The sequence below is a fragment of the Ictidomys tridecemlineatus genome, chromosome 13 (genome assembly GCF_052094955.1).
Source record: "Ictidomys tridecemlineatus isolate mIctTri1 chromosome 13, mIctTri1.hap1, whole genome shotgun sequence".
Taxonomy (NCBI): domain Eukaryota; kingdom Metazoa; phylum Chordata; class Mammalia; order Rodentia; family Sciuridae; genus Ictidomys; species Ictidomys tridecemlineatus.
The window spans coordinates 36,075,548-36,089,049 of NC_135489.1; the positions used below are offsets into that span (position 1 = coordinate 36,075,548).

The 13,502-nt window shown below is 36.1% G+C and overlaps 1 protein-coding gene across 2 annotated transcripts in view; it reads right to left on the reverse strand.

Moving 5' to 3' along the window:
• Mapre2 (microtubule associated protein RP/EB family member 2) overlaps positions 1 to 13,502 on the reverse strand; it is a 153,711-nt gene that overhangs the window by 122,843 nt on the left and 17,366 nt on the right. For both annotated transcript variants that reach the window (XM_005325577.3, XM_021726542.3), the window contains exon 2: positions 3,253 to 3,314. Coding sequence is in view for 1 of the 2 variants with exons in the window: in XM_021726542.3 (XP_021582217.1) it covers positions 3,253 to 3,314 (62 nt within the window). In the remaining variant the exon portion in view is untranslated. The remainder of the gene's footprint in view (positions 1 to 3,252; positions 3,315 to 13,502) is intronic.

Consider the following 13,502-nt stretch of genomic DNA (forward strand, 5'->3'; position numbering starts at 1 on the left):
ACAATCAGCATAGTGCATTGCAGATAGTAGAAATCTAATAAGTATTATTCAATAAATCAAATGCTCTTTGTGATAAAAGTTGTGTTGGCACTCGTACCCTAGAACTGCATACGCTTGTAAATTTTTCCTTCTGGGAAAAATACATTATCTTTGATTAAAAGTCATAATAACTCAGTGGCCATGTCCTCCACACTCTGGGAGTTTGTGTTCTTAGGAAATAGATAAAGTGACATGAATCAAACCAACTAAAACAACAGCAAAGCCTATATGGAAATTGGTAGTAAAAATTTGTAAGATAGTAATAATTAAGATATATGTTCTGGTGCATTGATAAGATAAAATATTACTTTACTATTCTAATTATAGTTCTGATGACCCACAAAAGTGAAAGACACTGTGACTAATGCCAAGTAATATCCAAAGTTCACAAACGTTTTTCCACTGTGGAAAAAATAGAATGTTTACAGAAAAAGCAAATAGGCAAAAATAGGAGAAAAACTATTTTGGATGGTAACGTTTAAATTATTTCCCCCAAAAGTTCCCTTTAACTTTATTATGTAATTTTTTAAATTGGTATAGTCAACGGTAACTTTTCTTCAGTATGGTTATATTGTTTAACAAAGACCAAAACATAAAATTAAATTGCCTAATAACTAGCCATTGCTTCAGTATTTAACCCCAGGAGTCAGGCAACACCCAAATACGTCATAAGATTATAAAGCATAGGTACTTGCTACTCAGTGCAGAAACAGATTTAGATGAGAAGTAGCTAGGCCCAGCAAAGAAATCTCAGGAACTATGTAACTGGTGAGGGAATTACCCACTCAAGAAAACTATCAACTTGTGGGGAGCCACTCTGAATGACCCACGCCTTCCAGTCCTGAAGCAAGAAGCTCTGACCAATCACTACATTTTGTGGTGACTTGGGCATTGTCCCAGCTTGAAAAGTAAAAGGAATGACTTCAGATATAGGTGTCACCCTTGGGGTTGAGTTACACTCACTTGTCCCTTGTAACTCTACCTCTTCTGGCCTTTTTTGGATAGAACTTTCTAAAGAACAAGAGTCCCCCCCAATAAAAGCCCCATTTCCGAACCTGCTTGCTCTCTCTCGCCAGCCTCTCATGACTTTTTCTTGCTCTCCTTTTTGGGGAGCCTAAGGCTGATAGCACAGAAGCCATCCTGAAACTTGTTTAAAGGTAAAGTGTGTCTGCATTTCATTAAGTGTCCCTGGAAATTCACACAAGTGACCTTAAGTTCAGCTGCCCGTGCAGATTGGGGACAGCATCAACTAACAGACTGAACATCTCTAAACCAAAAAAATCTAAAATCTGAAATGCTCAAAAAACTGAAACTTTTTGAGTTCTGATGTGACATTTACAAGGATTCCCAGCCTGACTCACATGATGAGACACAGTCCAAATGCAGGCACTAGAAACACTGTAGAAAAATACCTTCAGGTTATGTTAAGGTGTATATTAAACAACAACAAAAAAATGTGTTTAGACTTGAGTTCTATCCCCCAAATATTTTTATTATGTGTGCAAATGTTTCAAAATCTGAAAACAACCTGAAATCCAAAATGCTTCTGTTCCCAAATATGTCAGCTAAGTGGTGCTCAACTTGGACAATTTCTGAGAGGTTTAAAGAAAGCTGCAACTCTGCAGAAACGTGCAAAAAAAAAAAGAGAGCAAGTAACAAAGGAACGTCTTCTAGGTTCTCTATCATCTTCTACCCACCTCAATTTGTTAGCTGATAGGGTCTGCAAACTGGTCCATGGGCCCAAAATGGCCCACTGTCTGATTCTACAAATAAAATATGGTTGAACCCAGCACACCCATTCATTTATGTGTTGTCTATGGATGTTCTCACCCTATATTGATTTAAATAGTTGTAACAGACTGCAAGGCATGAAATATTTACTATTTGTATGTTTACAAAGAAGAATTCATCCTGTATCCACAGATACAAGGGGACTTATAAAGGGATACCCTATGTAGATGAGCTACCTTTTTTTCCTATTACTTTTTCTTCAAACATGCCAACATTGAAGACAGGGAGAAGTAGGCCCTAAAATCTGCTCTGACTCCCTGGAGAATGCTGCTGGATAGGATGCAGGGCTTTGGATTTCTACTTTCATTCAACAAAAAGGGGAAGAGTTTACTCATCTTATTTAAATAACCCTGAATCATTCTAAATCAATACAAATAAGAATTTTGTACCCACAAGTTATTCTTGGTTTAATATCAAGGCAACTTCTTAAAAAGCTACTCTTTGGGGAAGAACTTTAGATTTCTCAAGTTATTTAATAACTATCACCCATAGCATTTCTCACAATGACACACCACAGCAAATATGTTATCTTATCCACTGATTTGAGACTGTAATACTTACTAATGATGTTTGGAGAATTATTTAAAAACAAGGTTTCTAGCATTCTAGAATTTGAAGCAAAAGAACAACACGTACTCCCCACCCTTATTCTTTAAAGTTAAATAATAATAATAATGTTGTGGGAGGGAGAATAAAATGAAAGATGTTTAGAGCACCTTTGATGGAATCTAGGACATTAGACTTCATGAGGCTAATCTCTGTATGAACAATAATTGCTCCCAGCTTTGAAATCCCTCTGAATGGCTTTCCAAATATTGCCATCTGGTGGAATTTCAGTTAATTGTTTCTTTGTTCTGGAGAGCTCCTGGAGATGAACCTTTAAGGCATTATTAGACAGAGACTGAGTGTACCAGTGGGAGATAACTGAAGGTCAAATGATTGTCTCCCAAAGACAAATCCCAAACTGGAAAAAAAAAGTGTGTGTGGGGGCTTTCTGGGTCTTCATCCCTGACACAAGATGATCTCTCTCAGGTAACAAAGTGGTTGCCTTGCTGTTCAGCAATATCAAGTAAAAATCATTTTTCATTAATAATTAGAAATATCATGAGGTCATTTTGACTCAATCTTGATATTCTTCCCCTCTGATTATCACCAATAAGATCTCCAAAATTAAAAAAATGGTCAAGCAAATTAAAGTTTAAGAGGAATTGCTAATAGTGGTTAATTAGCCCTTTGTATAGTTGCGAAGTGGAATAATATAGTTTGAAAAATAATATTTAAGTGGAGCATATTTACTCAAATATTGGCTCTATTTGTATGCCAGAAACTTGAAAATAAATGTTATGTAGGCAATAATACTACTGGCTTTAATTTAACCTTCAAACAAGGAGTCATGCAAAATAATGTATATTCAAACCTTACCTTGAGCATCCAGGCGCCCTCCCTGGCTGTCGAGATGAACGGTTCCTCTGGGAAATGGGACACTGGGATAGTAAAAATGCAAGGAATAAGAGAAATCATTTAATATGATAAAAACATAGGAGCAGAGTTATAATTCAGTTCATTGGGTGTGGCTAGCAATGGAAAAGAACACTACAGAAAAAACACACTCCAAATATCCAAAGTCCGTTGATTTTATCATATAAAAGCAATTAAGTTGTCAAACAATAGAATTATTTTCACAATCTACATTAGATCAATTCTTAGGTTGATTTAATGATAGTTTGTGAAGATTTAGTGTAATCTTAGTCCTAGGGGGGAAATTTCATTATATAATATGTGTATATATATATGTGTGTGTATATATATGTGTGTGTGTGTGTGTGTGTGTATACATATATACTCAACCTTCAACACTCCCACCCCAAAGTCTGACGTGAGGTGTTGAAACTCACATTAGCAGATAACCCAGAAAGCAGTGCCTCTAGTGAGATATCAAATGTCAACATCAGAGTATTGCCTTCCCCAAACTTAATTTGCAGGTTTTATATTTAGTATCAATATGGGCTTGATTTGGTCAAAAAAAAGATCTTGTTTTATTTTGACAGGATAAGCATTAAAAACAATTGTCAGGATCTAACTTCAAAATAAACATACAGACAGAAAATTTACTTTCTTTATATGAACGATTTCTCTCCAAAACATGTTCTGGGGGCTGGGGATGTGGCTTAAGCAGTAGTGCGCTCACCTGGCATGCGCGGGGGCCCAGGTTTGATCCTCAGCACCACATAAAAATAAAATAAAGATGTTGTGTCCACCAAAAAAAAAAAAAAAACTAAACTAAAAAATATTTTAAAATTCTCTTAAAAAAACATGTTCTGATTTAATGATACAACTGATGAAGGAAAAATGTAATTCTGGAGGCTGAGAAATGCAGGAGCTCTGTACTTTGAGGGTCTAGTGTTAGGAAAGGTGGATGGTTACAGAGAAGCTGCTTATGGTCCAACAAGATGCTGCTAAAAATGACCTGATACGCATATGTGCATGAGCCTGAACTGTCTTTCCCACCACCCCAAGAGACAAATTAGAAATGATCCCTTCCCACCTTCCACCTGAGCCCTCATCCTGCACATTGTGCTTCTGTATTTTCTGTCTACGACCATTTGAGAAATGCCTTATATAGTTTAAAATCAGTTGTATAAAAATAAAATATCTGTGACAGAGCTATATATGATTAATCCTAGACAAAGTTCTGGAAATGTTGCTGGGAGAAGGTTTTTTTTTTTTTTTTTAAAGGGAAGTAGGAGGCATTTTATATATTTTTTTTAATAAGGAAAAGAAGAGATGGTTAAAACAACAACAACAAAAAAAAAAGGTTAAGTGATGAGAGAATAAAAGTAAAGGTGACAGCTGAATTGTTAATGTTATTCAGGTTGAGCATCTCTAATTCAAAATCCCCAAATCCAAAAAGCTCCAAAATACAGAACTCTGAGGGCTGACATGATACTACAGTGAAATTTACATACCATAAAACTTTAATGCACACAATTATTTAAAATATTGTATAAAATTAACCTTGGGCTATGTGTATAAGGTATAGGTGAAATACAAATGAATTTCATGTTTAGATTTGGGTCCTATTGCTAAAATATCTCATTATATATATGCAAATATTCCAAATATTCCAAATAATTTTAAATTTCAAACACCTGTTTCCAAACATTTTAGATGAGGGATCCTCAACCTTTAGTATTTAAGGAGCTCAGAAATAATTTATATTTCTTGACTTGTTTAGAGACCAGAAGATTTAACACAAATGGTTCTAAGAAGTAAATTTATGAAAACTCCATTTTTTTTAACTTTAGACAAAACAGGTAGAATTTCTTTATATATTTTATACCAGAATTTAATTTTATGGGCATTTAATATCTTCCAAAAATTTAATGGTATCTGATAAACTAAAAATTAGATTTCAAAAAATCAGTTCCCATCCATATGAATCTAGTCTTAAGTGTTCCAATCTTTCAGAAATTTTAACTGAATGAATCTGCCTTCTTTTAGTTGTACCCAGAAGTTACGTTACTACACAAAGTATAGGTTCCTAGATTTTCAATAAACCAGATAATTAACCCTTAGAAGATTTAGGCTTTTCTGTATGCAATTACCCTTTGTTTTCTCACAACAGCCTATAGCTAATTTTTCAGCAACTGTAACGGATATATTTGGAGAAGAGCTAGATCATTTATGGATCATCTTTTTCACCAGTCATTGCACATACTTAACTTAATCCTCAAAGCCATCTTATTACAAAAATCACAACATCATTCCTTATAGAAATAGAGCAATCACAAATTCATTGGGAAAAATACTCTTATTTTACCAGAATATTATATATATCTATTATACCCAGAATAGCCAAAGCTATCCTTAGCAAGAAGAGTGAAGCAGGAGCCATCATAATACCAGACCTTAAACTACTACAAAGCTATAGTAACAAAAATGGCATAGTATTAGCTCCAAAATAGACATATAGACCAATGGTACAGAATAGAAAACACAGAGACAAACCCACATAAATACAGTTATCTCATACTAGACAAAGGCACCAAAAACATACTTTGGAGAAATAGGCTCTTCCTCAAATGGTGCTGGGAGAACTGGAAATCCTTATGTGATAAAATGAAACTAAACCCATCTTTCACACTATGCACAAAACTCAACTCAACGTGGGTCAAGGACCTAGGAATTAGACCAGAGACCCTGTGCCTAATAGAGGAAAAAGTCATGTCTTTAACAAGACTCCTAAAACGCAAGAAATAAAAATCAAGAATCAAGAAATGAGATGGATTCAAACTAAGAAGCTTCTTCTCAGCAAAAGAAACAATGAGGTGAACAGAAAGTCTACATTTTAAGAGCAAATTTTTGCCACACACATGTCAGATAGAGCACCAATCTCCAAGATATATAAAGAACTAAAAAAACTTAACACCGAAAAAACAAACAACCCAGTCAATAAATGGACTAAGGAGCCGAACTGACTCTTCTCAGAAGATATACATTCGATTAACAAATATTTGAAAAAATGTTCAACATCTCTAGTAATTAGAGAGATGCAAATTAAAACTACTCTAAGATTTCATCTCACGCCATTCACCTCAGTCAGAAAGGCAGTTATCAAGAAAACAAGCAAGAAAAATTGTTGGCGAGGATCTGGGGGAAAAGCTACACTCATACATTGCTGGTGGGACTGTAAATTGGTACAACTACTCTGGAAAGCAGTATAGTGATGCCCCAGAAAACTTGGAATGGAACCACCATTTGACCCATCTATCCCATTCCTTGGTCAATACCTAAAGGACTTAAAATCAGCATACCATAGTAACACAGCCACATCGATGTTCATAGCAGCTCAATTCACAATAGCTAAACTGTGGAAGCAACCTAGATGCCCTTCAACAGATGAATGGATAAAGAAACCGTGGTATATGTATGCAATGGAATATTGCTCAGCATTAAAAGAGAATAAAATCATGGCATTTGCAGGTAAATGGATGGAGTTGAAGAATACCATGCTAAGTGAAGTAAGCCAATCCCCCAAAACCAAAGGCTGAATGCTTTCTCTGATAAGCAGATGCTGATCCATAATGGCTGGGGGGGGCATGAGAAAAATGGAGGAACTTTGGGCAAAGGGATAAGAAGGGAGGGGAGGGTTATGGGGGCAGGGAATGGTGGAATGAGATGAACATTATTACCCTTGATACATGTATGGCCGCACATATGGTCTATCACTACATCATGTACAATCAGAGAAATGAAAAGTTGTGCTGCAATTGTGTACAATGAATCAAAATGCATTCTGCTGTTCTATATCCCTAATTAAAATAAATAAAAATTTTAAAAACCCATCTTCTTATAAATGAAGAACCTGAGCATCTGAGAAATGGAGCAATTTACCCATATCATGCAGCTAGAAAGTGACAGGCTTTAAGTGAGTCTCAGACCCTAGCACTTGCTCTCTTGGCCACATCATGCCACCTTTGCAAGGATGGAAGTCTAGGCTTCTCATTCAGGCTTTTACAGGTGGTAGTGGGCGGGGTTGGGGGAGGCAGTAGTTTTCTTCCTGTGGTGCTTGGCAGAAATACAGCAACTATTATCTGTAAATCTGACCCTTTGATATAAAAATTAACTGAAAATGAATCATGACCTAAATGTAAACTATAAAATTATAATGTTTTAGAAAACAACAAAATAAGGAGAAAAATCTTTGGAATCCAGGGCACAGCAAAGTGTTTTTCATACCCAGAACATAATCTGTAAAAGGGAAAACTGATAAATTGGATTTCCTTCAAGATTAAGAACTTTTACCCAAGTGAAGTAATATGAATACAAAATAGAGACTAGGAGAAAATAGTTTCAAATGACATATTTTTAAAAATAATTGTTTTAGGATATGCAGACAGCAGATAAATACATAAACGACGTTCAACAGCATTAGATATTAGGTCAATGAAAGTTGAAACTAGTGTAAGACATCACTATATTTATCAAAATAGATTAAAAATAGTAACACCACAAAATGCTGATAAAGATTCAATGAAACTATATAACTCACATCTTGCTTGTGAGAATGTAAAATAGTACAGCTACTTTGAAAAACAGTGTGGTGCTTTCTAAAGACAAAACCAAAAAAATTCTGAATATTCAATTGCTTCATGAATGTACAATGCCATATCTTGGGAAGAGGTTATTGGTTCCTCATAAAAGAATGAGTTTGGCCTATGTTTGTGTGTCTGTCTCAGACAGACAGATACACACACACACACACACACACACACATACACACACAATCTCTCATCCTTCTGCTCTCTACCAGAGATTATGCAGCACCAAGGTCCTTGCCAGGTGTGGGCCCCTGAATCTTGGGCTTCCTTACTTCCAGAACCATGTGAAATAAATCTCCAGTCTCAGGTATTGTTAGGACAGCACAAAATGAACTAAGACACATGGAATACCACTCTAATAAAATGGCTTCAACTCCCCCCCCCCTTCATTTTCCAACCACCATATTTTGGAGTGATTTATTAAGCCAGAACAGGTTACTCATAACAATTTTGATACCTGAAAGTGAGAGCTGCCATTACAAAGACTGAAAACATGGTGATGATTTTGAAATTGAGCAGTGGACATCAAGGAGAATGTTAGTGACCACTTAAAGTGCCTTGAACATGCTATGGGTGAAATTTTAGGCTTCAACTATTGATAGGAACAACAATCTGTATGCACCTCCAGAGAATTATGCTGTGTGAACAAAGCCAATTCCCAAAGGTTATATATTATAAACATTCTTGCAACAAGAAACTATAGAAATGCATCACAGATAAGTGGTGTCCAGGGGACAAAGAGGGTGAGGTTGGAGGGAAGTGAGCATGGTTATATAAGGGTTCCTCATAGGGGTGGAAATGGTGGGACCCTTAAAGGTATCAGTGTCAATATACTGATTGTGAATTTGTACTATAGTTTTGTAAGAGGTTACCATGGTGGTGGTGGGAGATGCCGGATAAAGAATATAGAGGCTTTTATCATAACTACATATTAATATACATGTTAATGTAATAATTTTTTTTAATCAAGAGATTGCATACCTACTAGAATTGAGAAAGATACTGCATTTCTATTTTCCTATTTTTTTTCCAGACAAAAACAAAAACCCCAGGGTAGTGGACAAGACAGGATCAGGAACTTGTTCTAGTTTGCACACATTCAAGGAAAAATATCTTAACCTGAGATTTTAGCAATCAGAAATTACTGTCAACAATGACTGCACAGCACTGTCCAATCTGACCTATCTTGGAATCTTCTCTGCTGGAATAATTTTTCTCCTGTATTTACCGCACCCCACCTCCTTCCTCAAAATTCAAAATACTGATTCAAATTCAAAGTCAGAAATTTGATACACTCTGCATTTTTTAAACAAAAAAATTGTCAGGTTCACACTACCCAGAAATTTCCATAATTTACACATTTGATTTGCACAGAAATAAAATAAAAAACCTTAAAGGAGAAAATTCTAACAAAAATAAAAACTGTAACACACATAAATAAGAACATAACCTTTAACACCAAAGAAACAAGGGAAGTCTGCATAGTGTCCCTTCATGCTGACTTATAATCTTTTGCTGTTTTGAGCATTAGGCAGCTCCTCAGAGATGAGCTGCCATAAGCCAGCTGCTTTTTATGACTCCTTTTTGTTTTCATTGAAAAGACCAAATATCTTTATTATGATAAGAGTCAGGACATGGTTGAAGTCTTTGATGAAGCACAATCTTTTTCTACAAAAGTCCATCCTCTAAAAAATTTCAAATTCTCTATGAACAAACCCAGAATTCTTGCATCCCATGTCCAAGGCACTGAAGCTGGATATCTGTCCTAGCTTGAGAGTCCCTCCAAAGTGATTGTTCCTTCTATGTCTAGCCATAAAAACCACAGGGTCATAAAAGATATATCAGAATGAAAAAAAATGGTGATAAAAATATTTCTAGTCCTGCTATGCTATTGAAAGAACATCTCAGTCTGGCTTCACTGAGGCGTAGCTAGGTGACAAGGTTTCTGATCAATACGAGGTTAGAGCTCGGTCTTCACAAAGAGACAGCATTACTACCTCCCCAACCCTTCACACAAGGCTGGGGCCTGGGCCTGGTTTGCATCTCAGGAGTTAACTATCTTTGGATATTCAAAATGAGCTGTATTCTGAATTCCAAACTCTTCATGGTATTGGACTGCTCCAGTTGTAGATCATATTCTATAACGTGGGAGGTCTGGGCTTTCTAGGAATAAATCTGCTTATGGGCATTAACAGAATGTTGTGGGCTATTAATCCTGAAGCTGATCCTACTCACATCAGCCATCAAGAAAGCCCTGCCTCCGGGGCTCTGTGTCAATTAGTGGCATTGGGCTGGGCTTCCTGCCTTCCCCAGGGGCAGCAGAAGGACACCCAGGGCCTGGCTGCCGGGAAGCATGGAGCTGAGCACACACCAGGGAAACCAAAGCCAGCTGAGAGTATCTGGCAGGCAAACGAGGTCAAGTTACACTGAATCTTGGATATTGAGTCTGGTATGACTCATTCTCCTTAAGAAAGACAAATTACCAAATGACCCGTGTTGTATATTTAAGGGCTTTAAAAAAACTGCTTGCTAATAAAAGGATTTGGGTGATATATGTTGAGAATGATAATTATGTTATAAACTTACCATTGTGTGATCTTATCATTAGGTTTCTGTAAATATAAAAGATATAAAAGATAATCCCAAGAAACTACCTAAAATGATATCTACAATAAAAAATAAATTAAGTTCTTTTTCTATAAGCATAGCTTAATCTTCTTTTCTTGGAATCCTCATTTACCTATCTTCTACTTCTCATGTGAACCAGAATCAAAATAATTTTTAATATTGCGCCCCCCCCCCCGCCTTTTGTGTGTGATGCTGAGGACTGAACCCAGGGTCTTACACATGGTAGGGAAGGATCTACCACTGAGCTATCTCTGTAACCTCAAGATTGCCCTTTCTATTCTAAAATTAAGAAAAAATGTAATGTTAAAGATAAAAGATTCCTTTTTAAAAAAATGACATAAGGCAAACTACATATAAGAAATACCATGTACGTTATATTTCTGTGGACTTTAAAAATACATCATCTTAGCCTTTTATCCATTTTTAACCATGTGTCATTGAAAATAGTGCAGGAGAAATAGAATAGTCCTTTCCTTGTATGTGATTGATATTGAAATGTAGCAGAATGCTTGTGTAGCAGGAAAGTAGTACAGAGAGGTTCAATTTCAGGTTCAATTTCAGAGCTCAGGATTCAAATTTAGTGTTTGGGTCAGAGTAGAAACTAAAACCTTGCTGTCCATGTGTCCTGGCTTGGTAGTCTGTTATTCCTTAGGCCATATGAAGAAGGAACACAGTAACATACTAAAAGGGTGAAAGTAAAGTTTTGACTGTGTTAAGAAGGTTTTAGGACACTGTGTTGAGGGTGGCTATGACCTCATGACTTCCCTCAAAAGACAGATAACCCTCCTCCTTTAGTATTATGCTCTGTGAAAATCATTTCACTCTTATTTATCATCTTCAGCAGTCTACTGAAAGTGTACTAAGTGGACAGAACTCGTAAAAAAGGCATAGGCATGTTTGCATAGCCTTTGCCTGTCTGAGCCATATGATGACCCCAGAACTCTGATGTAACAAGTGACATTGCTTTTGTGGTCCCTGCTACGAGCTTTACCCTGTATAGGAATTCACTTCTGAAAGGTTTGGAGGGTGGGAATCAACACATTATTGGAAATCTGATTAAAATAACCAATTTAAAAATATTAATTCAATGTTTTCTTTCCATAATTATGTATGACTGTTGTTCTGAACTTTGTAGACTTCGTGTATATATATCAGCTCACGCAGATCTCAAAATTTTGATTCTTTTGCTACTTCTTTTAGAGGTTTATTCTGCTTGTGTTTCTGTTAGAAGTTTCTCTTTCTGTTATGATTTTTCCTTAGGAACTCTCACGGGTACTGAGTTGCAGATCCATACCTCGAATTCAGAATTTTTCAAACCTTTTTTCATCATTTTCTCCCTTACCCACCCCCTTTTTAGTCCCTTCTCCCTTGTCATCCCATTCTCAGGAAATGAAATGTCAAGGAATGAGATTTTTGTCTGTTAGGATGTAGCTTTGGAGGGCTGCAAACCCTTGTAATAGCCACTTTTCATCCCCATCTGGGAGTGCATGCTCTAATCCTGCAGGACAAACCAGCATCACTGAGCACCTCCTACATGTCAGGCACTGTTCTAAGAGGTAGGGATCCAAACATGAATAGCATAGGCCTTCCTACACAGCAAGCTGTAAAATGATGTTCTGCACAACTCCACAAAATAAAGAGGATTATCAATTCCCCCTTTAGGTGAAAAAACTGAGGCTCAGGGAGATCATGCAGCTAGCAAAGAACAGAACTGGGACCCAGACACTGATCTTCCAATTCCAAATCACATGCTCTTCCTATAAATCCATTCTGGAAAAAATTGGGGAAATACTTCAACATAGAGGTCCAAAGACTTCCCGAATAAGATCCCTAGAGCGCAGGAAATAAAGGAAAGAATAATTGGGATGGCATCCAATTAAAAAGCTTCTGCACAGCAAAGGAAAGAATTAACAGAGTAAAGAGAAAAAAAAAAACAACAGAACAGGAGAAAATCTTTCCTAGAAGAGAACTCCAACCAAAGACTAATATTCAGACTATATAAAGAACCCAGAAAACTCAATATGTGAAAAAAAAAAGATAAATGGGCAAAAGAACTGAACAGACATTTCTCAAAAGAGGGAGTACAAATGACCAATGATTGTGTGAAAAGCATTTTCAGTAACTTTAGCCATCAGGGAAATGCAACTCAAAACGACACCAGGAATCCATCTCACTCCAGTGAAAGTGGAAAGCATATAAAGAATATGATAACAATAACTGCTGACAAAGGATGCAGGGTAAAAGGAACTCACACTCTGTTGCTGGGAATGTCAATCAGCATAGTAATAATGGAAATCAGTATGGAAATTCCTCCAAAAGCTAAAAAACAAATCTCCCAGATGATCCAGCTATACCATTCCTTGTTATTTATTCAAAAGAAATAAACTCAGCATATTTTTTGAGATATATGCATATAATATACATATTATAGCACAATTCACAATAACCAAATTATAGAACAGCCTAATTGTCCATCAACAGATAAATGGATTAAAGATGTGATATATGTATACAATGGATTTTTATTCAGTCATAAATTATGAAATTATGCTATTTACTAGAAGATGGGTGGAACTAGAGATCATAATTTTAAGCTGAATAAATCGGACTCAGGAAAGAAAAACATTGTTAAAAAGGAGACTCAATGAAATTAAGAGAGAGACCAATAGGATGAAGGAAAAGAATTAGAGGGAAGAAGAGAGAATAGTGGGGTACTAGGAAATGAAATTGATCTTACATTTTTTACGTATGCAAAAATATGTCACAATGATACCCATCATTGTGGGTACCAAAAAATTTGTGAAAAATCCATTCTGACCCATTCTACTTTTTCCTTCTCTTATGTAGATCAGCCTTCCTTTGCATATTATTAAAACTCAATTTCATATATTTAAAGCAACAGGATACCATTTTTTATCTTTCTTTATGGCCAAAACTTCTTAC